The sequence below is a fragment of the Heptranchias perlo genome, chromosome 7 (genome assembly GCF_035084215.1).
Source record: "Heptranchias perlo isolate sHepPer1 chromosome 7, sHepPer1.hap1, whole genome shotgun sequence".
Lineage (NCBI taxonomy): Eukaryota > Metazoa > Chordata > Chondrichthyes > Hexanchiformes > Hexanchidae > Heptranchias > Heptranchias perlo.
The window spans coordinates 87,316,419-87,343,840 of NC_090331.1; the positions used below are offsets into that span (position 1 = coordinate 87,316,419).

General features: G+C 44.9%; 1 protein-coding gene across 3 annotated transcripts in view; it reads right to left on the minus strand.

Moving 5' to 3' along the window:
• Window positions 1–4,758: 4,758 nt before the first annotated feature.
• Window positions 4,759–27,422, minus strand: part of LOC137323400 (uncharacterized) — a 28,039-nt gene continuing 5,375 nt past the window's right edge. The window contains exons 1-3 of one of the 3 annotated variants that reach the window (XM_067986877.1): window positions 15,761–16,366; window positions 7,746–7,906; window positions 4,759–6,403 (exon numbers count right to left, since the gene is read on the minus strand). In XM_067986877.1, the coding sequence (XP_067842978.1) occupies window positions 5,045–6,226 (1,182 nt within the window). In that variant the 5' untranslated portion in view covers window positions 6,227–6,403; window positions 7,746–7,906; window positions 15,761–16,366 and the 3' untranslated portion in view covers window positions 4,759–5,044. Of the gene's footprint in view, window positions 6,404–7,745; window positions 7,907–15,760; window positions 16,367–27,422 lie in introns of those variants that run through there. The other 2 variants (XM_067986879.1, XM_067986880.1) reach the window with 2 other exon arrangements.

Genomic DNA, 27,422 nt, shown 5'->3' on the forward strand with positions numbered 1-27,422 from the left:
TTGAGGGATAAATATTGGCCAGGACATCGGGGAGAATTCCCCTGCTCTTCTTCAAAATAGGGCCATGGGATCGTTTAAGTTCACCTGAGAGGACAAACGGTGCCTCAGTTTAACATCTCATCCGAAAGACGGCACCTCCGACAGTGCAGCACTCCATTAGCGTCAGCCCGATTTTGTGCTCAAGTCACTGGAGTGGGACATGGACCCGCAACCATCTGATTAAGAGGTGAGAGTGGTACCAACTGAGCCACAGCTTTGCACTGTGTGCTGTATCAAAACCATAAGCCCAATTATGAAGAAAATGTTTACAATTGCGCTGTGTATAGAGTGCTAAGGAATGGTATTATTTTCTGTGTCTTCTATGAATATTCCAAAAGCTAATCGGAACTAGGGGGTGTCTTCCTGCTGTAATATTTTATTCTTTCAAATTTTCCTATCGTATATCGTGTTGGCTCTTGGTGTCTTAGAAAAGAGTTGTCAGGTTAAGGTGAGGTGTGAAAACTGAAAAGGAAGCTGGAAAAGCTGCACTTCCTAAAGCTAAGTTGGCTCCGTCTTGCATGAGAAAAGAGACTGAAAGGAACTTCAGAAAAATAACAGTGAGAAGTACCTTTCAGAAACCCTGTTGTTCCTCATCATGCGTGAAAAGGAAAGTGATGTTCTTTGGAGATAGCAACCAAGTTGTTAATACTTCTAGTATTATGGCCTCACCCCTCCCTATCTCTGTAACTTCCTCCAGCCCTACAACCCTCCGAGATCTCTGCTCTCCTCCAATTCTCACCTCTTGCGCGTCTCCAATTTTCGTCGCTCCACCATTGCTGGCCGTGCTTTCAGCTGCCTCGGCCCTAAGCTCTGGAACCTCTCCCTCCTTAAACCTCTCCCCCTCTTTCTCCTCCTTTAAGACACTCCTTAAAACTTACCTCTTTGGCCAAGCATTTGGTCACCTGTCCTAATAGCTCCTTATGTGGCTCGATGTCAAATTTTGTTTGATAATGCTCCCGTGAAGCACCTTGGGACGTTTTACTACATTAAGGGTGCTATATAAATGCAAGTTGTTGTTGTTGTAGTACTGGCATTGGTGTACTTTTCAGTTTTGAGATCAATTGTGCATTTTTCCCTTTTCTTCGCACGCTCGCTTCTAAATTTCAAATTCCCCTCCCCCTCTCCTTGAAAACCAAGCCTGACCAACCTTGGGTTGGTTTGGTCAGGCTTCTGACCAGAAAGAACCCACCAAAACTGGAATTGGATCATTCTCCCTGGTACTGAGTCAGCAAAACTAGGAGCTTGGCCTGATTCTTCATAGAAACAGCCAGACATCTTCCCAAAAGCAACCCCATCAGTTCTGGATCTGGTCAGCTCCTTCCCAGAACCAACTCACTAAATTTGAGATTGGCCAGCTCACCCCTTAGAATTGAGCCACCAAACTTAGCAAAACCTGTCATCTTCTGCTGAAATCAAGATAAGAAAACCATACTTAGTCAGCACTTTTCTAAAATGAGCCACTAACCTAGGGTCAGTTAGTTCTTCTCGAGTACCAACCCACCAAGCCCACAATCAAGTCATTTCTTATCTCTATATTACAAAAAGCACTGGAGAAGATGCAAAAAAGATTTACAAGGATGATACCAGAACTGAGAGGTAATAGCTATCAGGAACGGCTGATCAAGCTATGCTATTTTCTCTAGTAAAGAGAAGGCTGAGGGGTGACCTAATTGCGGTCTTTAAGATTATGAAGGGGTTTGACAGGGTAGATGTAGAGAAGATGTTTCCACTTGTGGGGAGTCCAAAACTAGGGGCCATAAATGATAGTCACTAATAAATCTAATAAGGAATTCAGGTGAAACTTCTTTACGCAGAGAGTGGTGAGAATGTGGATCAATGTGAGAGTTGGGGTGAATGGCCTGTTTCGGTGCTGTAAATTCTATGTAATTCTTCTCTAGAACCAAACCACCAAACCTAGAACTGATTAGCTCTTCCTGGAACCAAGCCAACAGAACTAGAGTTCGTCACCCCTTCTTTAGAATCAAGCTACAACCAGCAGGCCAAGTGGCTGTTGAATCTGTGAGACAAACAATGCAGTCTTTAACCAAAATTCAGTATTGAGTATGCAAAACGTTATAAACGCAACGAGTTGTGGCCATACTTTCCTTGGGTCAGGATTGTGCATTCCGATTGCATGTCTGGTTCAGGAATTTATCTTATTCTGAAGATCCGGACGAACGGGAAGTAATTTGGAATACTGAAGTGATGCGATTGGTGGGATCAGAATAATGCTTGAATCGTCCCGTGTATTTAATTGGCATCAGCTGTGGCTCCACAAATATAAAAAAGTAAGCAGCTGATTCAAGGTTGCTGGCAAATCAATATTTTGCATTTGACACATTAGTTCTGAGTGCCTCATATTCCCTGTGATAAACTCTATTATCACTTCCTCATACCAGACTGTTAGTTTGTCATCTGTCTGTATTAACACTAAATGGGTGGATAATTATAGATACTCAATAGCACGTACTGTGTAACAGAGTGAAGGACACAAGAAGATGAAAAACATGTTGAACATTTACATTTGTAATTCAGGATCGGTGGCTGCTTCACAATGAAAAAGACATATTACCGGTGATTGCCAACATATTCACTGTTCAAGATGTAGCGGTGCGCATCAAATGTAACCAAGTGTTAACGGTGTTAAGAATAGAGTAAAAGATAACGATTTGAAAGAACATGTAAGGATGAGTGGAGAATGAGCATGACTCCATTCAGAGTGAAGATGTGAGGGAACTGATTCCATTCAGAGCATGGATTTATGGGCATCGGGCAACTGGCTCTTTTTTATTATTGGCTCTCAAGATGCGGGTGGAGCTGGTAAGACCGCATTTATTGCCAATTCCTACTTGCCCTGAGAAGGTGGTGGTGGTCCTTCTCCTTGAACCGTTGCAGTCCGTGTGGTGAAGGTGCTCCCACAGTGTAGTTAGGTAGGGAGCTTCAGAATTTTGACCGAGCGATGATGAAGGATTGGGGATATATGTTCAAGTCGGGATGGTGCGTGACTAAGAGGGGAACGTGGAGGTAATGGTGTTCCCATGACAATGTCGCTCTTGTCTTTCTTGGTGTTAGAGGTCATAGGGGAGGCGGGGCTATTGAAGTAACCTTGGTGAGTCGCTGCAGTGCATCATGTTGATAGTACACACTGCAGCCACTGATGGTGGAAAATGTAGACATTGAGTCCAGTGTCAGGGGCATTGTTCAGAGTAAGGGCGAGTAGAAATTGGAGAGGTGACTTAATTCAGAGTGAAGTTGCATGGGATGCTAAGACTGATTCCAATTAGAGGAAGGATGTGCAAGGCTTGGGGGCTGCCTGCAAATATCAGAGTAAGAAAGCATGGGATTGGGAGACTATTGACATTTGATTGAAAAGAAGCAAGTAAGTGTAAATACACATTATATTCTCATTCAAGTGTCTTAATAAGAGAGTTTGCTGCTGCAGAATGATTAAACATCTTAATTATCTTGAGTGGTATGGCTGCCTTATTTCTCAAGGGGGCCCCATTCCAATATTTAGGAAGGAACATAGGAGCAGGAATAGGCCATTCAGCCCCTCAAGTCTATTCCGCCATTCAATTAGATCATGGCTAATCTGTATCTCAACTCCATTTACCCACCTTGGTTCCGTAACCCTTAATACCCTCACCTAACAAAAATCTATCAATCTGAGTTTTGAAATTTTCAATTGACCCCCAGCCTCAACAACTTTTTGGGGGAGAGTGTTCCAGATTTCCACCACCCTTTGTGTGAATTGTAAACAATTTTACAACACCAAGTTATAGTCCAGCAATTTTATTTTAAATTCACAAGCTTTCGGAGGCTTCCTCCTTCCTCAGGTGAACGATGTGGAAAAAAAGCACTTCTTCACCTTTGTGTGAAGAAGTGCTTCCTGACATCACCCCTGAACGGCCTAGCTCTAATTTTAAGGTTATGCCCCCTTGTTCTGGACTCCCCCACCAGAGGAAATAGTTTCTCTCTATCTACCCTATCAAATCCTTTAATCATCTTAAACACCTCAATTAGATCACCCCTTAATCTTCTATATTCAAGGGAATACAAGCTTAGGCTATGCAACCTGTCCTCACCATTTAACCCTTTTAGCCAAATTTAATTTCTTGCATTCATTCTGCCCTCCTCCTTAACATCCAGCAATTCTTGTTGGCTATGAGTCACTTAAACACACAACTGCCTCATTGTTTTTACAGCATGAATAAGTCCACACAGTGTTGGCAGCGACACTTGCTGAGGCAACATTCCCCTCAGAATCCTTTGCTCTCTTGGATCTGACCGCCTAGATTTTGTGCCACATTCTGCACAATTTTGGAATGGCAATCAGGTGTTTGAGGGGTGGGAAACGGGGCATGGGATTGGTTACTCTGGATACCCCCACGCCCACCTTTGCTTCGTATCGTGCAAGGGACAAGCAAGTTGAATTGAAGGAGCGAGGGAGTCCGGCACCTGTGGATCTACGTCTCAGCCTGAGTCAGTGCCTTCAGGAGAGGATGGGAACCAATTCAAAGGACAGAAAGGAAGTATGATAATGTTGCACTTTAATTTAACATTGGAGTCCAGAACAAGGGGGCATAACCTTAAATTAGAGCTAGGCAGTTCAGGGGTGATGTCAGGAAGCACTTCTTCACACAAAGGGTAGTGGAAATCTGGAACTCGCTTCCCCAAAAAGCTGTTGAAAGGAATCTTACAACACCACGTTATAGTCCAACAGTTTTATTTGAAAATCACAAGCTTTCGGAGATTATCTCCTTCGTCAGGTGAGTGAGTGAATGAGAGGTTCTCAAATCGCATATCTTATATTAGGCTGGGAATCAAAGGTGTCGTTGGTGTTCAGACAGGTTAGCCACGGAAAACAGTATGTCCCAGTATACTGAATACACAAGGGTCAAATTACACAGACAAGGAGAGAAAGAGACCCGAAAGGCAGAGAGAGAGAGAGAGAGAGAGAATGTCCAGTTTTATTAAAAACAGATAACTTTTTTCGCTGGTGGGGTTACGTGTAGCGTGACATGAACCCAAGATCCCGGTTGAGGCCGTCCTCATGGGTGCGGAACTTGGCTATCAATTTCTGCTCGACGATTTTGCGTTGTCGTGTGTCTCGAAGGCCGCCTTGGAGAATGCTTACCCGAAGATCGGTGGCTGAATGTCCTTGACTGCTAAAGTGTTCCCCGACTGGGAAGGAACCCTCCTGTCTGGCGATTGTTGCGCGGTGTCCATTCATCCGTTGTCGCAGTGTCTGCATGGTCTCGCCAATGTACCATGCTCCGGGGCATCCTTTCCTGCAACGTATGCGGTAGACAACGTTGGCCGAGTCACAGGAGTATGAACCATGTACCTGGTGGGTGGTGTCCTCTCGTGTGATGGTGGTATCTGTGTCGATGATCTGGCATGTCTTGCAGAGGTTGCCGTGGCAGGGTTGTGTGGTGTCGTGGACGCTGTTCTCCTGAAAGCTGGGTAATTTGCTGCGAATGATGGTCTGTTTGAGGTTGGGTGGCTGTTTGAAGGCGAGTAGTGGAGGCGTGGGGATGGCCTTAGCGAGGTGTTCGTCGTCATCGATGACATGTTGAAGGCTGCGGAGAACATGGCGTAGTTTCTCCGCTCCGGGGAAGTACTGGACGACAAAGGATACTCTGGTTGCGTCCCGTGTTTGTCTTCTGAGGAGGTCTATGCAATTCTTCGCTGTGGCCCGTCGGAACTGTCGATCGACAAGTCGAGCGTCATATCCCGTTCTTACGAGGGCGTCTTTCAGCGTCTGTAGGTGTCCATCGCGTTCCTCCTCGTCTGAGCAGATCCTGTGTATTCGCAGGGCCTGCCCATAGGGGATGGCCTCTTTGACGTGGTTAGGGTGAAAGCTGGAAAAGTGGAGCATCGTGTGGTTGTCCGTGGGCTTGCGGTAGAATGAGGTGCTGAGGTGCCCGTCTTTGATGGAGATTTGTGTGTCCAAGAAAGAAACCGATTCTGAGGAGTAGTCCATGGTGAGTTTGATGGTGGGATGGAACTTGTTGATGTTATCGTGTAGTCTCTTCAGTGATTCTTCATCGTGGGTCCATAGGAAGAAAATGTCGTCGATGTATCTGGTGTATAGCGTTGGTTGGAGGTCCTGTGCAGTGAAGAAGTCGTGCTCGAACTTGTGCATGAAAATGTTGGCGTATTGGGGTGCGAATTTGCTCCCCATGGCTGTCCCGTGTGTTTGGGTAAAGAACTGGTTATTGAAGGTGAAGACATTGTGATCCAGGATGAAGCGGATGAGTTGTAGGATGGCGTCTGGAGATTGGCTGTTGTTGGTGTTGAGTACTGAGGCTGTTGCAGCGATGCCGTCATCGTGGGGGATACTGGTGTAGAGTTATTGAGGCTGGGGGTCAATTGACAATTTCAAAACCTTGATTGATAGGTTTTTGTTCGGTAAGTGTACTAAGGGATACGGAACTAAGGCAGGTAAATGGAGTTAAGATACAGATCAGGCATGATCTAATTGAATGGTGGAACAGGCTAGAGGGGCTGAATGGCCTGCGGTTGCTTTTTGAACACTTTTGTTTATTAGTTATAAAAATATTGGAGATGAGAAAAAAATGCTGTTGAATTGAGTGGGGTGGTTAAAGGTGAGAAATCATATGATGAAACTTCCAGGAATACGTCCAACCAGAGTTGGCAACCCTACTCCTTTGCGAACTACATTGGGAGCGTTCCTAATAACATAGCAATGCGGCAACATAGCAGTGTGATAACATGGCAACCCTACAGCACACCAGTGCTACAACAAAGTAAATAAATGCTGGTCCCCCTCCTCAGGTATTACAATATTAATAGTTCCCACATTCCAGAGTAGATTTTACGGTTTTGCACTCCCAGCAGGAAGTTTCACCTGCCAGGAAAATATATTGGGAATTCAGGTGTGGAGGAGCAGTGGGATTTTCTATCTATGAATTTTAATGAAGATAAAATCCTGCCAGGCCCCCCTGATCTCTGCGTCCAGATTCCCTGCTGTGTAGGGTTGCCAACCCTCCAGGATTGTCCTGGAGTCTCCAGGAATTAAAAATTAATCTCCAGGACACTGCTGCGAGCAACCCGGGTGAAAAATCATAGGGGCATTAAAAGAATTGTGTTTTTTTCATTTTCTTTGAACACTTTTATTTATTAGTTGTAAAAATATTGGAGATGGGAAAAAAAGGCTGTTGAATTGAGTGGGATGGTTAAAGGTGAGAAATCATATGATTTCCAGGAATACGTCCAACCAGAATTGGCAACCCTACTGCTGTGCGAAGCAACTTCATTGGGAGCGTAAGTTCGTAAAATCTACTCTTAGAAGTATGGCCTGAGTGGAGCAGCCAGACCAGCCTTTCTTTCTGGTAGATGGACGTAGCGAACAGCAAAACCACGAGAACCAATTAACCTCCCCAAAACCAAATGAGGTACAATTTTTGTGCGGGTGGGTTGAGTGTGTCTGTTGGTCACACGCACTGCGGATGTCGGGTGAGGACGGTGTTAGGTTCGGCTGTGACGCCCTCCAAAGATGAATAGCATTCCGACACTCACTTGTGTGAGGCATCAGAGGGCTTCGGGCACCTGTGGAACTGTATCTTAGCCCACTGAAGAGGCAATGCGCCATATTTTGCTCTCTTGGCAGACAATCTTTAGTCCAACTGTACCGAGAACCCTTCCAATGCTATGGTGAAAGAAAGAAAAGAACGACTTACGTTTATGTAGCACCTTTCACGACCTCAGGATATTCCAAAGCGCTTTACAGTCAATGAAGTACTTTTGAAGTGTAGTGACTGTTATAATGTAGGAAATGCGGCAGTCAATTGCACACAGCAAGCTCCCACAATAACCAGATCATCTGTTTTAGTGATGTTATCTGAGGGATAAATATTGAGCCATGACAATATTTATTAATATGGTAATATTAATAACATATTATTATAGAAAATGGTACATACCAGTCTGTGCAGAAATTTCCTCCAATTAAATATTGGGAAGACCGAAGCCATTGCCTTCGGTCCCCACCACAAACTCCATTCCCTAGCCACTGACTCCATCCCTCTCCCTGACCACTGTTTGAGGCTGAACCAGATTGTTCACAACTATGGCGTCCTATTTGACCCTGGGCTGAGCTTCCGACCCCATACCCTCTCCATCCCCAAGACCGCCTACTTCCACCTCCGTAACATCGCCCGTCTCTGCCCCTGCCTCAGCTCATCTGCTGCGGAAACCTTCGTCCATGTTACCTCTAGACACAACTATTCCAATGCTCTCCTGGCCTCCCATCTTCCACCCTTGGTAAACTTGAGCCCATCCAAAGCTACCTGTATCCTAACTCGCACCAAGTCCCGTTCTCCCATACAGTTCCACAGGTGCCTGAGGCCCTCTGATGCCTCACACAAGTGAGTGTCAGAATGCTATTCATCTTTGGAGGGCGTCACAGCCGAACCTAACACCATCCTCACCCGACATCCGCAGTGCGTGTGACCAAGAGACACACTCAACTGTGCTCACTGACCTACATTGGTTCCCGGAAAAGGAACACCTCGATTTTAAAATTCTCATCCTTGTTTTCAAATACCTGCCTGGCTTCGCCCCTCCCTGGCTTCGCCCCTCCCTATTTCTGTAATCACCTCCAGCCCTACAACCATCCCAGATCTCTGCACTCATTCAATTCTGGCCTCTTGCACATCCCTGATTTCCATCGCTCCACCATTGGCGGCCGTGCCTTCTACTGCTTAGGCCCTAAGCTCTGGAATTCCCTCCCTAAACCTCTCCGCCTCTCTCACCTCCTTTAAGGCGCTCCTTAAAACCTACCTCTTTGACCAAGCTTCAGGTCATCTGCCCTAATATCTCCTTATGTTGTCAAATGTTGTTTGATAACGCTCCTGTGAAGCGCCTTGGGAAGTTTTACGACGTTAAAGGCTCTACATAAATGCAAGTAGTTGTTGTTGTTGTGTTGTTGCACCCCTCCAATTTCAGTGGACCTATCTGCTTGCAAACTCTGAGCCATTTGGGATCTTTTGGCAATGGGAGGTCAAGATGTAACCTTGAATGGTGCTGCAGGACTGACCTTTGCCAGATTGTTGGAGCACCTTCCTACATTGCTTGATTTCACAAACTTTTTTTCCCTACATTTTCAGACCAGTAGTGAGGTAAGTGTGAGACTATCCTGATAGAAACTTCGAATGTGCGAATGTAACACATAGCGTGTAGCAATCAACAGGGCAGAAATTGAGTTTAGAATAAATAAGCCAATTCCAAAAACAACCAAACTTTTCCCACACAACCACTTGGAAAAAAATATATTCAGAATCACTTTTTTAAAAAAAAAACAACTTGGTGGCTGAGGTTGCACTTTAAGATCAAACAGTTATGAAAAATAAAGCACTCAGGACGCAGATATCCTAACTCTCCCCCCCCCCACCGACTCTCAGTCAGTGTTACGTGATATGGGAATTCTCACTCGTGTGTTACATGATAAATGCCTCCTCACTGATTCATGGGATACATGATAAAGGCACCCGCAATCACCTATGCTTTATGCAAATGTACTTTCACTGGCTCACAGATTACAGTTTAAAGATGTCCTCAATTGCTCATGGGTTAGATGATCAATGTAACCTCATTCACCCTTTGGTTACAGAATAGGGCACCTTTCACTTATTTGTGGGTTGAATAAGTGTGTTCTCATTTGTGTTGTGCATTTGATAAGTCCCACAACATATACCCGGTTCTTCATTTGCGAACCATCTGCAACATTATAGCAGGTAGAGCATTATTTTGAAATATATAGATGCATATTGTACGCTAAGTTCTTTATCCTTGTTATGTGGTGTGTATATTGTACTTCAGAATCATAGAATCTTACAGCACATTCGGCCCATCATGCCTGTGCCAACTCTTTGAAAGAGCCATCCAATCAGTCCCACTTCCCACTGCTCTTTCCCCATAACCCCTACAAATGACTCCTTTTCAACTATTTACCCAATTCCCTTTTGGAAGTTACTCTTTATGGAAATTAAAGTTTGAAGCCATCAAAAACAGCATGGATGCAAAACCAGCAAAGTTACTGTTGAATCTGCTTCCACCGCCCTTTCAGGCAGTGAATTCCAGATTGTATCAACTTGCTGCATAAATAAAATTTCTCCCCATCTCCCCGTTTACTGTATGGCCCAAAATTTCCCTGCGGCAAAACAACATACAGCACAGTGCCGATTTTTAGCGCAAAAGACTGGGTTTCCTCAATCTTTTGCACTAATCCCACAAAACCGGCGCCAAAACCGTCTGCAGTTGATTGCTCCGGCCCCATTCAGAAGAGCCGCTCCCGCAAATTTGCTGCATTTGCACTAGTTTTCTGCGGGCGTAGAGTTAAGGCAAAAGATTTAGGCACAGCAGGGACCAAAGTCACTATTTATGATGATTTTCTGGTGATTTTTTTTCTGATTGAGACTTGCTCTGTATTTTCTATATCTTTGAATGCTTTTATTGTGGCATCAGGATGAGTTACATTAAAAATTGAAAAGCTGTCACCATTGCATTTTCTTCAACATGTTCGTTCGTGCCTGATGTGCATCCATGCTGGTTTTGATGGCTTCAAACTTTAATTTCCATAGATAAAAGGACGTGAGGAAGGGATTTGGCTTTAAGTTCTGCGCTTTCCTTGGGCCCCGATTGCTCCTGCTGATTTCTGGTTTTTACGTCGGTTTTTACATTGCGGTGGAATCTAATGAGATTGGCAGGAAATTTTGGCGTAAGTACTGGTTGGCAGGATCAGTGTAGAACCCAGCATAAATTTCGGCCTATCTTTTAGTTTACACCGATCCAGGAAATTCCGGGCATATGTGTTGCAAGTAACGTTCTACATGTATTGCACTGTCCTTTATACGTTGCAAAAGTCCGATGTCAAACAGCATTTTCAGTTTTAATTTTATTCTCGACTTTTGTTCATGTTGTATCTACTGTAGCTATCTATCTATATTATCATTTTTTTAAAAAGTGCTGCATGTTTCTTTTGAGCCAATTTATTGGCCAATAGTAATCACATGACAATTCAGAATGTCAGTGTTGCTTTTTGAGCAATCTCATTGCCCAATGGTAAGCAAGCGTTGCTTTTAATCAGCAGCATTTTACGAGCCTTGTGATTGGTCAGTGAAAACAATTTGGCTGATAAATCTCATGCTATTGGTCAATGGCAAATTGCAGCTCACTGGCCCCTGGTCACAATGACATGGTCACATCAGGAAGCAATTTCAATTGATTTTTCTTGGACAACAAAAACAAAAACAGATCCCTTCAAAAATGTGATACATGGATCGTGAACAGCATATAAATTGGAAGGCAACTGTCCAACGTTTTCTTCTTATTGATTATGAAGTTAATAGAAGTATATTTATTACAGGTAGCTGAACAGTGGAATAGCAGGGAAGATATAATTATACCATTGGATTTTTCTTGGCATTGCATATGGAGAGTCAGATATGATTTCTCTCTCATCTGTCCTTCATGTTGCTGTTTCTCTCTCTGTCTCTTTTCTGCTTGTCTCTCTCTTGCTACTCTCTTCTGCTTCTCTCTGTCTTTTCTTTTCTTCTTTCCTCTTGAGTGGGAAGTGCTGGGCAGTATGGCAAGGTGTGGCAGGGAAAGGAGCCACGAAAGCTTGCAGGTTGCATTAGGGGTGGGGGTTGTAGAGAAAATATAGCCCTCAGTGGATTCCTTCCCATTCCGTTCCCTTAGTTGCCTGTGCTTCTCCCACCCCCTTCCTCCGCTACTCCTTCACCTTCCCGCTACCTCTTCTCCTTTACCAACCCCTCACTTCCATCACTACTCCTATCTCTTTTCCTTTGAACGATCCACTCAATTACTGTATCCTCCCATCCCCTATGCTCTGCTGCCACTCACCTCACCTCACCTTTAACCCTCCATCCACTCCCCCTACTCCCACTTGCTTCACCCCAGACCAAGTGGGTAAGAGGTCACAGGCCCTCTCGCACTCAGCTTGTTTACCTCCTCCCCTTTCAAATAGGTTGATCAACTTACTTAATTTTTTTAAAAGAAATCAAATTAGAATGAGGCAAGATTCTGTCTGTCTGCCTTTCTCTCTATCTTTCGCTGTCACTCGCACACACATAGATGTAAGCAATAACTGGAAATGATATTTTCTAACTGTCAAGAAAGCATAGATGAGATCAGTTAGTTTGTTTCAAATTTTAACTGGCATCGTTTTTTGAAAATTGAACTGAAAATTGAACTAAAAATTAACATAAAGGAAGTCTCTGGGTAGAAATTCCAATGCTCTACCAGTGCACTGCAGTCTAGGTAGGCTGGTGGGTGCCTAGATGCACCCCTAGTAATGCACATGCTTGCTAAGGGTACTTAAATGACAGGACCTCTCATTGTTCTCACATACTCTGGAAGTCCTTGGCAAATGCAATCCTAGCATTATTGCTGGAAATTCTGCCCAAGGATTTCTCTATCTCTCTCTTGCCCTTTCTCACTCTGACTGAGCCCAGTCGCTCGCTCTCTCTCTCCCTTTGCTTAATACAGTTTCTAAAGTTTACGGAACACAAAAGAAGAGCTACAATATGTGTGTAATGAGAACACTAATTTTATCTCACGCTATCACACCCACAACCAAAGCCTCCCTGTTTTTTGAAAAAGAATATATATAAATTTTACCTCATGTTGTCCTCCTGATTTTCAAAATTATTTGAAGAAAAGCTACTGAGTTGAGAGTGCTAGAAGCTAAAGAAAACTAATCCATCTGCACAGCTGACTGATACATCCTAGGAAATTAGGCACAATGCATATGTTAAGACTGCATAATCCAAAGTCAGCTGACAGTCACACCTTTGGGTTAAAATGTCAAGCCCAAGATTTTGGGAAAAGCTGAAACCTTCAAGTAAAAACTTTAATAAAGGTATTAAAAGACACGATATGCAATCCAATAGATAAATTTAATAATGTTTTGGCAAATGTGTATTTTTTTAAAAAAATGTTTAAATCATTATTTTGGACTTTAGAAATTTTAGTTCATTAAAAAAATTGGCAGATAAAAACGATTTCAAAAAGCATTTGTGGGAACCTGGTGGTGCAATCACAGAGTGATATGCTCATTATAAAATAGCAGCTATTGTGTGAAACATAGGTTGTGACAGGGAAGCCTCACAGTTTTAGCATTGAAAATACCTATCACAGTGCCACCTACAGATATAACAGATATTTATAAAGAGTATTCAGTGAAATGCATGTCCCATGTAATATGTAATTGATGTACCAGTCGATCTTCTGCGGCATTGCACACAGGAGTCAGGAGTCCGGAGTCCATATCAAGTGCAGTATTCAAGTCAAGCAGGCGTGGAGGGAGGAGACAATTGGGCCAAGGCAGGAGGCAGACTGGATGGTGGGAAGGGGATTGGGAGAGACAGAAAGGGTGAGTAGAGGGAGAGGGTGGATAATGAGAGGAGAGGGGAGAGGAAGGGAGGAGGGGGTTGGGAAGGAGATTGAAAAGAAGGGAGAGTGAAGCAAGAGGGAAAAGAGGTAGGAGGAGAAGGTTCAGGCGGTGGGGGGAAAGGAGAGAGGGTCGGGGATGGGTTCCAATGATGGGACAACTACATCAATACGGGGGGGAGGGGGGTTGAAAAACTCTCAGCGGGGCTAAGCTACCATTTGTGCTCTCTCCAGTGGTATGATCATTGGGGAGAGGGGAAGCTGAATTGCCCTTCCCTCCATTCAACTTGGATTTCTCTCTCAGTGGGAGAGGGGATTTTGGTGAGCTCCCTTCTCCTTCAACCAGGCCTTAGTGTGGAAGGGGGAGAAGGCTGCTTTATCCTTCAAATTGGCCCCAAATTCTCTCTCAGTGGGGGTGACCGGGGATTTTGAAGATGTCCTTTAGCATTTAAGCAGGTCCGGATTTCTCTCTCATTGCGAAGATGGGGTACTTGTAGGGCCTGAGAAGTATACTCAGTGAGGGGGGTGCGGGGGCAATTAATGTGCAACTTCAGAGGTATGTTGAGGATGGGAGGGGGCGGGTGAGGGAAATGAAGAGCCTGAGAGCCTGACAGGTATGCTCACTGGGGGAGGCCTCAGTCCGATAAGGACACTCAGAGGGTGGGGTGTAGGCTGAGAGATGGGCAAAGAGTCTGCCAACTCTGTGTTTCATCACATGACCTCCAACCACCCCACTCAATCAACCAGCCTTTTATTCCCCCCACCTCCATTATTTTTATAACTAATAAACAAAAGCGTTCAAAGAAAATTTTAAACAAACGTCATTTTAATGAATGTATGATTTTTTTCCTGGGTTGCTTGCAGCAGTGTCTTGGACATTAATCTTTAATTCCTGGAGACGCCTGGGCAGTCCTGGAGGGCTGTCAGATCCTAGGGGTGTAAGTACTAAATGGTATGCGCTTGGGGACTCCATTTCACTGCCAAAATATGTGTAGCTGATCCCTGATGCTTGGGTATAAATTTACCACTCATTCACTGCAAGGGTCTGGGGGTTTGCAGGGGGGAGGAATTAATTACTTAATAATATATCCCCTTTATTAATTAATGATATGGTATGCAGACAAAAAGCCTCTGAAACGGCACCGAGAAGCAAATATCTGAAGGTTGAGATTGACTATTTGGCTTCTCAGGGAGGTGGACTTGCAGTCAGGGGTTGGTCAGCTAGGGGAAAAATAAAACTGGGGACAATCGGTACTGTAGGTTTACTAAACTTTAAAAAAAACTTTAAGTCTAAAGAAAAAAACACCTGTTTACCAGGTTCTCTACAGCAGAGTCTACTCGCAGAGACACCTGGTGGGCAGAGCGCCATGGGGTGTCACAGGGCGAGTGTTACCTGGTGTGGACAGAATTAACACCAAAAGTGCCATTCAGACACAGGACTTTTCAATGGAAAGGTGAGAGGACGTATTGTTTTTTTAATAATAAATAGATATAGTACAATACATATAACACAGTAAATATATATTTAAAATATATATATATATATATATATCCAGGAAAGAAAGGAAGAATAAAATAACCTGCATTTATATTGCGCCTTTTACGACATCAAAACGTCCCAAAGTTTGTGGGATCTTGCTGTACCCAAATTAGCGGCCACGTTTCCTACATTACAACAGTGACTGCACTTCAAAAAACCACTTAATTGGCTGTAAAGTGTTTTGGGCGTCCTTAGGTCATGCTATATAAATGCATGTCTTTCATTTCTTTTTCTTTTATATGATGTACAATATGTATGGTAGGGTAGTTCACTGTTTGATGAGGTACACTGGATGAGTGGCAGGTGCTATTTCCGAATTTCACTTATCTAGAGGCTTCTTTTTGCACCAACCCAACACAATGTAGCTAAGAAAAGCAGCACTGTGAAATTAATAGACATTTAGGGGGTCATTTTAACCTATCTCACTGGGCGGGAATCCCACGGGATCGGGTGGAATGCTGGTTTTACACCCCCACCCGATATTGCTCTCCGTTAACTTCAACAGAGAGCAAAATCGGGCGGGGTGTAAAACCAGCATTGCACCCGATCCTGTCAGTTACCCAATGGGCGAGTTAGGTCAAAGTTGCCTCTAATTGGAATTAGATGGAGAATCAACAGTAAAGAAATACATTTACACCTTCTTGCCAAGTGTAATATTGAAAGCAAATTCAAAATGTTCACTGAACAAGAGGTCACTCAGCACAGCCTGACCCTCCTGCATTAACAAACTAACCCAGTTCTCACCTCTGCTGTGAATGAATGCACTGCTGGCAGGAGCTCTTTGCATGACCCCCAATTATCATTTTAATGTGATCCTGCAATCACACCTGTCGACTGGGCTAAAGGCGTTCTATATATTTGTTGATGTGTTTCGATTTTCTTTCTTCTCCTTCTTCCCCCAGGGATGAAAAAAAAACACATTTAATATTTTTTTAAAAAAGGCTGCGAATGAAAAGTCAACATGACAAGAAGAAAAAGAAATCATCTTGCGGGGAACGGTATATGTTGTTCGGGCCACCCAGCAGTGACATTAGACGCATGGCGCTGTGTGTGTGAGGTTTTGGGGTAGAAATGTGTCTTGGAAGGTATTGCATGGGCCGTCTGTTATACTCCCCGCCTGGATTTCAGTTCTGTTGAGATCAACAGATCTGGTTATCAGGCGGTGTATAACGGCCGTGATGTATAACGGGTGGTGTATAACGGACGCGGTGTATTACGGTCGCGGTGTATTATGGACGCGGTGTATTATGGACGCGGTGTATAACGGGTGCGGTGTATAACGGGCGCGGTGTATAGTGGGCGCGGTGTATAGTGGGCGCGGTGTATAGTGGGCGCGGTGTATGACGGACGCGGTGTATGACGGACGCGGTGTATAATGGGCAGTGTAAGACGGGTGCGGTATATAAAAGTGTATTACGGCATGGTGTATAACGGGCGTGGTGCATAATGGGCGCGGTGTATAACGGGTGTGGTGCTTAATAGGCGGTGTATGACGGGTGCGGTATATAAAACAGTGTATTGCGGCATGGTGTATAACGGGCATGGTGCATAATGGGTGCGGTGTATGATGGGTGCGGTATATAACAGGCACAGTGTATTATGGCGCGGTGTATAACGGGCGTGGGGCATAATGGGCGGTATATGACAGGCACGGTGTATAACAGGCGCGGTGTATTATGGGCGTGGTGTACAACATGGGGTGCATAACGGGCGCGGAGTATAATGGCACGGTGTATAACGGGGGGTGTATAATGGGTGTGGTGTGTAACGGGCAGTGGAGAGCAGGCGGTGTTTAACGGGAGTGGTGTATAACAGGCAGTGTAAAACGGGCGATATATAACGGGCATGTGTATAACGGGCATGGTGTAATAACAGGCATGGTGTATAACGGGCATGGTGTATAACGGGCATGGTGTATAACAGGCGTGGTGTATATTGGGCAGTGTATAATGGGCATGTTTATAACGGGCATGGTGTATTAACGGGCATGGTGTATGACGGGCAGCGTATAACGGGCATGGTGTATAATGGGCGGTGTATAACTGGCATGGTGTATAACGGGCAGTGTATAACGAGCGGTGTATAACTGGCATGGTGTATGACGGGCATGGTGTATAATGGGCGGTATATAATGGGCATGTGTATAATGGGTGGTATATAATGGGCATGGTGTATAACGGGCGGTGTATAACGGGCACGGTGTATAATGGGCAGTGTATAATGGGCACGGTGTATAATGGGCAGTGTATAACTGGCATGGTGTATAACGGGCTGTGTATAAAGGGCATGGTGTATAACAGGCAGAGTATAATGGGTGCGGTGTATAACGGGTGGTATATAATGGGCAAGGCATATAACGGGTGCGATGAATAACGGGCGCAGTGTATGACGGGCGCAGTGTACATTGAATATCATATAACAGGTGGTGTATACCGGGCATGGTGTATAACGGGAGTGGTGTATACCAGGCGGTGTATAAAGGGCATGGTGTATAACGGGCGGTATATAATGGGCATGGGGTATAATGGGCGGTATATAATGGGCATGGTGTATAACGGGCGGTGTATAAAGGGCATGGTGTATAACGGGTGGTATATAATGGGCATGGGGTATAACGGGCGGTATATAATGGGCATGGTGTATAACGGGCGGTGTATAAAGGGCACATGTATAATGGGCGGTATATAATGGGCATGGTGTATAACGGGCGGTGTATAAAGGGCACATGTATAACAGGCGGTAAATAAAGGGTACGGTGTATAACGGGCGGTATATAATGGGCGCAGTGTATAACGGGCGGTGTATAAAGGGCACATGTATAATGGGCGGTATATAATGGGCATGGTGTATAACGGGCGGTGTATAAAGGGCACATGTATAATGGGCAGTATATAATGGGCATGGGGTATAACGGGCGGTATATAATGGGCATGGTGTATAACGGGCGGTGTATAAAGGGCACATGTATAATGGGCGGTATATAATGGGCATGGTGTATAACGGGCGGTGTATAAAGGGCACATGTATAACAGGTGGTAAATAAAGGGTACGGTGTATAACGGGCGGTATATAATGGGCGCGGTGTATAACGGGCGGTATATAATGGACGCGATGTATAACGGGCGGTATATAATGGCGCGGTGTATAACGGGCGGTATATAATGGGCGCGGTGTATAACGGGCGGTATATAATGAGCGCGGTATATAATGGGCGCGTGTATAACGGGTGGTATATAATGGGCGCGGTGTAAAGCGGGCGGTATATAATGAGCGCGGTGTATAACGGGCGGTTTATAATGGGCGCGTGTATAACGGGTGGTATATAATGGGCGCGGTGTATAACGGGCGGTATATAATGAGCGCGGTGTATAACGGGCGGTATATAATGGGCGCGGTGTATAACGGGCGGTAAATAATGGGCGTGGTGTATAACAGGCGGTATATAATGGGTGCTATACAATGGACGCGGTGTATAACGGGCGGTATATAATGGGCGCGTGTATAATGGGCGGTATATAATAAGCGCGGTGTATAACGGGCAGTATATAATGGGCGCGGTATATAATGGGCGCTATATAATGGACGCGGTGTATAACAGGCGGTATATAATCGGCGCTATATACTGGACGCGGTGTATAACAGGCGGTGTTTAATGGGCGCGGTGTATAACGGGCGGTATATAATGGGCGCAGTGTATAACAGGTGGTATATAATGGCGCGGTGTATAACGGGTGGTATATAATGGCCGCGGTGTATAACGGGCGGTATATAAAGGGCACGGTGTATAACGGGTGGTATATAATGGGCGCAGTGTATAATGGGCGGTATATAATGGCCGCGGTGTATAACGGGCGGTATATAAAGGGCACGGTGTATAACGGGCGGTATATAATGGGCGCAGGGTATAACGGGCAGTATATAATGGGCGCAGTGTATAACGGGCGGTATATAATGGCGCGGTGTATAACGGGCAGTATATAATGGGCACGGTGTATAACAGACGGTATATAATGAGCGTATATAATGAGCGCGGTGTATAATGGGCGGTATATAATGGGCGCGTGTATAATGGGCGGTATATAAAGGCGCGGTGTATAACGGGTGGTATATAATGGGCGCAGTGTATAACGGGCGGTATATAATGGCCGCGGTGTATAACGGGCGGTATATAATGGCGCGGTGTATAACAGACGGTATATAAAGGGCATGGTGTATAACAGGCGGTATATAATGGCGCGGTGTATAACGGGCGGTATATAAAGGGCACGGTGTATAACAGGTGGTATATAATGGGCGCGGTGTATAACGGGCGGTATATAATGGCGCGGTGTATAACAGACGGTATATAATAAGAGCGGTGTATAATGGGCGGTATATAATGGCGCGGTGTATAACGGGCGGTATATAATGGGCGCAGTGTATAATGGGCGGTATATAATGGCGCGGTGTATAACAGACGGTATATAATGAGCGCGGTGTATAACGGGCGGTATATAATGGGCGTGATGTATAACGGGCGGTATATAAAGGGCACGGTGTATAACGGGCGGTATATAATGGGCACGGTGTATAACGGGCGGTATATAATGAGCGTGGTGTATAATGGGCGGTATATAATGGCGCGGTGTATAACGGGCGGTATATAATGGGCGCGGTGTATAACGGGCGGTATATTATGGGCGCGGTGTATAACGGGCGGTATATAATGGCGCAGTGTAGAACGGGCGGTATATAATGGGCACGGTGTATAACGGGCGGTATATAATGAGCGTGGTGTATAATGGGCGGTATATAATGGCGCGGTGTATAACGGGCGGTATATAATGGGCGCGGTGTATAACGGGCGGTATATTATGGGCGCGGTGTATAACGGGCGGTATATAATGGCGCAGTGTAGAACGGGCGGTATATAATGGGCACGGTGTATAACGGGCGGTATATAATGAGCGTGGTGTATAATGGGCGGTATATAATGGCGCGGTGTATAACGGGCGGTATATAATGGGCGCGGTGTATAACGGGCGGTATATTATGGGCGCGGCGTATAACGGGCGGTATATAATGGGCACGGTGTATAACGGGCGGTATATAATGGGCGCGGTGTATAACGGCGGTATATAATGAGCGCGGTGTATAACGGGCGGTATATTAAAGGTGTGGTGTATAACGGGCCGTATATAATGAGCGTGGTGTATAACGGGCGGTATATAATGGGCGCGGTGTATAACGGGCGGTATATAAAGGGCACGGTGTATAACGGGCGGTATATAATGAGCGCGGTGTATAATGGGCGGTATATTAAAGGCGCGGTGTATAACGGGCCGTATATAATGAGCGCGGTGTATAATGGGCGGTATATAAAGGCGCGGTGTATAACGGGCCGTATATAATGGGCGCGGTGTATAACGGGTGGTATATAAAGGGCACGGTGTATAACGGGCACAGTGTATAACTGGTGCGGTGTATAACGGGCACGCTGTATAACCGGCAGTGTATAACAGGCGGTGTATAATGGGCGGTGTATAACGGGCGTGGGGTCTAACGGGTGCGCTTTATAACGGGCGGTGTATAACGGGCACAGTGTATAACAGGCGCGGTGTATAACAGGCATGCTGTATAACTGGCAGTGTATAACAGGCAGTGTATAATGGGCGGTGTATAACGGGCGCGCTGTATAACGGGCGGTGTATAACGGGCACGGTGTATAACAGGCGCAGTGTATAACAGGCATGCTGTATAACTGGCAGTGTATAACAGGCAGTGTATAATGGGCGGTGTATAACGGACGCGCTGTATAATGGGCGGTGTATAACGGGCACGGTGTATAACAGGCGTGGTGTATAACGGGCACGCTGTATAACTGGCAGTGTATAACAGGCAGTGTATAATGGGCGGTGTATAACGGACGCGCTGTATAACGGGCGGTGTATAACGGGCACGGTGTATAACAGGCGTGGTGTATAACGGGCACGCTGTATAACTGGCAGTGTATAACAGGCGATGTATAACGGGCGCGGAGTATAATGAACGTTGTATAATGGGCGGTGTATAACGGGCGTGGTGTATAACAGGCGGTGTATAACGGGCGCAGAGTATAATGAACGCTGTATAATGGGCGGTGTATAACAGGCAGTGTATAACGGGCGCGGAGTATAATGAATGTTGTATAATGGGCGGTTTATAATGACGCGGTGTATAACGGGTGGGCCATTCGAATTCAGCAGCATCGTTCGTCATGAGTTCCATCGCTTTGCAGCCTGGTCTTCTGGTGTCGGGGTGAGAATTCTTCTGGTGACAAAGTCGTGAATCCACGTCCGCAGTTTTGGCGCTTTCATTGAAATTGTAAAAACCTTTGGGGGTGTTTTCATCTTTACCGCCTGGGTGTTAAGTGTGGGCTGGGTGAAGAGAAGAGAAAGAGATTCAGGCAGGTTGGGGTTGAGGGCAGTGGGGTGATGGGTTGGGGGGAAGGTAGGCTTGGGTCAGATCAGGCCTGAAGGAAAATCAGGCAGGTTCTGTTAGGGAAGTGCACCTGATTATTCGCACTCTGTCCAGGGGATGATTAATGCCCAACCTGTAAAGACGGAAGTCTATCCTACTTACTAAAAGCCAAACACTCCAGGCAGCCGTGGCTCAGTGGTGGCATTCTCGCCTCTGAGTCAGAAGGTTGTGGGTCCAAGTCCCATTCCAGAGCACAGTCCTGTCATTTTTGTGGATCTCCCTACACATTGGTAAACAAATTCCAAAGTACTCACTTCTATCGCACAGCAGCAGTTCACATGAAACAAACTCTCAGACCAGGATTTTCCATCCATTGACTTTAATGGATGGAGAATCGCGGGCTGGGCTCTCCCCAGGGCACACTAGGAGTGGGCATGTCAGGATTTTTACTGCACGGTGACCAGAGGAACATTAATCCCATGGAGCCTGACTGGCCTGTCACCCTGCAGCAGGCAGAGCCTGGCCATCAATCTGTAGGAAAATCTGTACTGCTTTGGGGTTTGACTCAGACCTGGTAATAGTTAAAGAAAGAAAGAACTTACATTTATATAGTGCCTTTCATGACATTAGGACATCCCAAAGCGCATTCACAGCCAATAAAAGCCCCGTCTGCCCTCTCAAGTGGACGTAAAAGATTCCATGACACTATTCCAAGAAGAGCAGGGGAATTCACCCCAGTGTCCTGGCCAATATCCCCCAGTATCCCTCAACCAACATCACTAATACAGATTATCTGGTCATTATCATATTGCTATTTGCAGTGTGCACATTTAGCTGCCGCATTTACTACATCACAACAGTGACTACACTTCAAAAATACTTTGGGACTTGTGAGATTGTGAAAGGCGCTATGGATATGCAAGTTGCCTTTAGTTGTCAGTGTAATAATGTAGTCTGAGGATTCATTAAAGCAGACTTTGATTTTATATCTAAAATAAAACTCATATCTAAGTCCTGTCAGAAAGCTCCCCACATCTCCTATGTTACAGTCTCTCCTTTCCTCTAAGAGGCAGAGTAAAACCCATGCAATGATATCATTCATTTAATTTCATTATATTTACTCCAATTTAAATGGAAATGAACTCCAATGGGGGAATGTTTCCTTCATTCCATCACATCATATTATTTGCTCTTTTATCCAAATGAATGGTACCTAAACCCCACGAGGGAGTCATTCTTTCCTTCATATCCTATTACTCACTCTCCTCTCCATTTAAAGAGCAAGGGGAAAATTGGTAAAGTTATTCCATTAGACTTAGCACATGTTCATTTCTCCCACTGAGTTACTGAGAACATTCCTCAGTTGTTCCTTATTCCACCGCATAATGTACTCCTTCACCTCAGTACTAAATCACCTGAATGATTCTCTTTAAAATTATTGAAGTTCTGATTGTAATTGATTCTCCATCAACCTCCCACATGCCATCACTTCACTCATAATGGCCACTCATGATGAAGGGAAACATAGAACTTCCTGACTGTCTGACCAGGCAATTGTTACAGGAAACCTCCTGGCTCTAGATCACTAAGTATATAAAATAGAAGGAGTCGCACAACACCAGGTTATAGTCCAACAGCTTTATTTGAAATCACAAGCTTTCGGAGCTTTGCTCCTTCATCACTTCACCTGACGAAGGAGCAAAGCTCCGAAAGCTTGTGATTTCAAATAAAGCTGTTGGACTATAACCTGGTGTTGTGCGACTCCTTACATTTGTCCACCCCAGTCCATCACCGGCATCTCCAAATCATATATAAAATAGGAAACTATTTCCTCTGATGGGGGAGTCCAGAACAAGAGGGCATTAAAATTACAACAGTGACTACAGGTCAAAAGTATTTAATTGGCTACAAAGCACTTTGGGTCATGAAAGGCGCTATATAAATGCAAGACTTTCTTTCTGTGAGTTTGCTCCATGTCGGAGATGCAACATGACTGCCCGATTGGCGTCCGCAGCTCGCTTATGTTATGTAAATAAGGCCCAATTTCCAGCGAGCCTCAGATTTTCACCTACAGGCGTGGTTATTAGCGCAAGACCAATTTTCCAGCCTTTAGTTGAGAAATTTGTTCAAAAAGATAACTCTAGATTTATTTTTATATCAAAGATATTTTTCTAAGCTCTGGAATTCCCTCCCTGGACCTCTCCGCCTCTCTCTCCTCCTTTAAGATGCTCCTTAAAACCTACCTCTTTGACGAAGCTTTTGGTCACCTGTCCTAATATCTCCTTATGTGGCTCGGTATCAATTTTGTTCGATAAAGCTCCTTTGAAGCACCTTGGGATGTTTTACCATGTTAAAGGCGTTATATAAATGCAAGTTGTTGTTGTTAATATGGCCGGTAAAACTGTCAGGTAGAGGAATGCATGAAGTGTTCGTCACCAATATCTCCAACAGCAGCTTCTAGCGTTCAGTTTCTATTGCCACTTATATTTGCTACACCTGGTTTCCCCTGTTGGAATGGGTCTGCTGCTCGGGTTCTGTAATCTAGCTTTTACGTTTCTCAAATTAATCTTTCACTGGTTTATATGCAGCCCAGAAGGTTGCTTGGTATTTTTAAAATTTGTTCTCGGGATTTGGGCGACACTGGTTATAAAAGACGTTTTACTACGTTTAAGGCACTATGTGAATTCAAGTTGTTGTCGTAATGGCTGGCCTCTAGATCACCACTTTTTGGCACAGTGTCTCAGATGTGATGTTTCAACATGAAATTTCATAATGTGCGTCACTTTTTGGGAATTTCGAACATTTCTTTCTTCACAGAAAGGATTTTGGAATGAGATGTTTAAGTGTGTGTTTTAAAACAAAGCAATTTTACACAGGTTTTTTAAATAACTAGAAGCCACAGGCTGCAGGCATTGAGGCTGTGAATTAAAGGTAGACAAGCCAGTTTGTGGAACCTCACAGCTCACCATCTACTTCAAACTGAGACAATGAGGGTCAATTGTCTCATCCCAGGCCCATTTAGCCAAATTAGCCTCTATTCACTTTGAGAATAGGAGAAGATGTTTTCTTTAAGGCCCAAGGGGCAGGAGTCCTGTTCACCCATCACCCCTGTGCTCACTGACCTACATTGGCACCCGGTTCGGTAACACCTCAATTTTAAAATTCGCATCCTTGTTTTTAAATCCCTCCATGGCCTCACCCTTCCTTATCTCTGTAACATCCACCAGCCCTACAATCCTCTGAGATCTCTGCACTCCTTCAATTCTAGCCTCTTCTGTATCTCCTATTTCCTTTGCTTCACCATTGGCGGCCATGCCTTCAGCTGCCACACCCTAAGCTCTGGAATTCCCTCCCTATACCTCTCTGGCTTTCTCTCCTCCTTTATGACACTCCTTAAAACCTACCTCTTCGACCAAGCATTTGGTTACCTGACCTAATATCTTCTTATGTGGCTCAGTGTCAAATTTTGTTTGATAACGCTCCTGTGAAGCACCTTGGGACGTTTTACTATGTTAAAGCCGCGATATAAATGCAAGTTTTTGTTGTTGTATCATGCATGGGATTGCTGAAACTTGTGCTGTACGGTGAGAAGTCAGTGACGTAAGTCAGTGAACTATTCGTCTCAGGGCCAGCAGCACAAAGCTGGATTTTTGATTCCTAGTCAGGTTATATCAAGACATGAAAAGTGAATATTTCAGATATGTAGCCCACAGCTCCACCAAATGGATCCATGGAGCCTAACATAGAGAAAGGAACAGAATCTTACAACACCAGGTTATAGTCCAACAATTTTATTTGAAAATCACAAGCTTTCAGAGGCTTTCTCCTTCGTCAGGTGAATGTGACATTCACCTGACGAAGGAGAAAGCCTCCGAAAGCTTGTGATTTTCAAATAAAATTGTTGGACTATAACCTGGTGTTGTAAGATTCTGTACATTTGTCAACCCCAGTCCATCACCGGCATCTCCACATCATAGAGAAAGGAACAAACTGAAGAAAAGAAAGACTTGAAAGAACTAACAATTATATCACACCTTTCACGACCTCAGGGCGTTCCAAAGTGCTTTACAGCCACTGAAGTACTTCTGAAGTGCAATCGCTGTTGTAATGTAGGAAACGCGACAGTCAATTTGCATACAGCAAGGTCCCACAAACAGCAATAAGATAGTGACCAGATCATCTGTTATAGTGATGTTGGTTGAGGGATAAATATTGGCCAGGACACCGGGAAGAATTCCCCTGCTCTTCTGTAAAATAGTGCCATGGGATCCTTTACGTCCACCTGAGAGGGCAAATGGGGCCTCGGTTTAATGCTTCATCTGAAAGACAATAAAAATGACAGTGCAGCACTCCCTCAGTACTACACTGAAGTGTCAGCCTGGATTTTGTGCTTAAATCTCTGGAGTGGGATCTGAACCCACTACCTTCTGACTCAGAGGCGAGAGTGCCATTCACTGAGCCACAGCTGACATCCAAAAACTTTATAATGTGAAAATCTCAATGACAAATTTATGAATTTTTTAGTATCCATGTTACTGCTTTTTGATTGCTGAGGTCACAAGATACTTACAGATGAGGAAAGTCACCCAGCCCAATTTAATTCATCCATCCAGAAAGACCCTAAAGTCCCCCCACTGCTCCACTGAGGGTTTTCACCTCCAGTACTCTGGAAGTCCATTCCATGTATTGATTGTTCTTTTATGAAAAACTTTCTGACATTCAGTCTTAAATTTACCTTTTACTAGTTTAACCATTTACTTTTCTTAGATATCTATTACTGTGTTCCCTGTTCTTACTCTTGCAACTTAATTTAAAGAAGTATTCAGGATTTACCTTGACCATTCCCTTAACTATCTTGTGTACTTCTATAAGGTCACCTCTCAGATGCCTCCTTTCAAGACTGGATGGGGGTTAAATTTGATAACCCCCGAATCTGGACGCAGGGGTCCTGGTCGTTCTGATGCAGGCAGCACGTGAGATTCGTGCTGCCTGCTCACTTACCTGATTCCAGCGCAAGCAGCCAGGCCTAGCTGCGTTGTTCAGTGATCTCACCAGCAGGGGGGCCCGATATCACGTGAGTGCCTCGCACCTCTTAAAGGCAGCCTGCACCTCTTATTTGCAAAATAAAAGATATGGGTCCGCATGGAGTCTGAACAGAGATCAGACATCGCAGCAGTAAAACACAGATACAGGTCCCGTCCCTGTGTTTACAAACTGTTGAGTTATGTTGAAACATTGAATAAAGGTTGCGCACTACTAAATCCCACATCCTCCAATCTGCATGCCAGACCTCACCAATCTACCAATCTGAGTTTGTACCAGGCCTGTGATTGAGCGTGCACCAAGGTTCTTTGCAGATGCACTAGAGGCCTTGATGCAAGAGGTAGACACAAGGAGGAGCATCCTATATCCGCAGGGGGCGGGGTGGAGCAAGAGGCCCTCCAGACATATGCACAAGAGGTAGTGAGAAGCAGTAGGGGACAATGTCAATGCCAGGCGCATAGCACCACGAACATGGATGCAACGTAGGAAGAAGTTCAATGCTTTGACACGAGTGGTCAAGGTGAGTGAGGTCAACTGTCAAGTGTCATCTCCTACCAACTGCACCACTAGCCGCATGCACTATTCCACGCACTACACCGTTCATCACCCACCTAACAACAAACTTTCAATCAGTACTCAACTCTTCCAATCAGATGCTTCCTCTCATCCTCACACATTACAAGCCGCACACCCACAACTCACAGGTCATGCACACTGGCAGCTATTCAAGCATGGCAGGCACATCACCCAAACATCCTGCAGGACTCTCACCGGTACATGTCCCGCTTTCTTGCAGGAGAAGGTGGTGCATAACAGGAGGCAGCAAGTGGCAGTGGCATTTAGCCCCACAAGCCTGTTCGCCATTCAATGGTTGGTTGGTCTGTGACCTAACTCTAAATACCAGCCTTAGCCCCATATCCTTTAA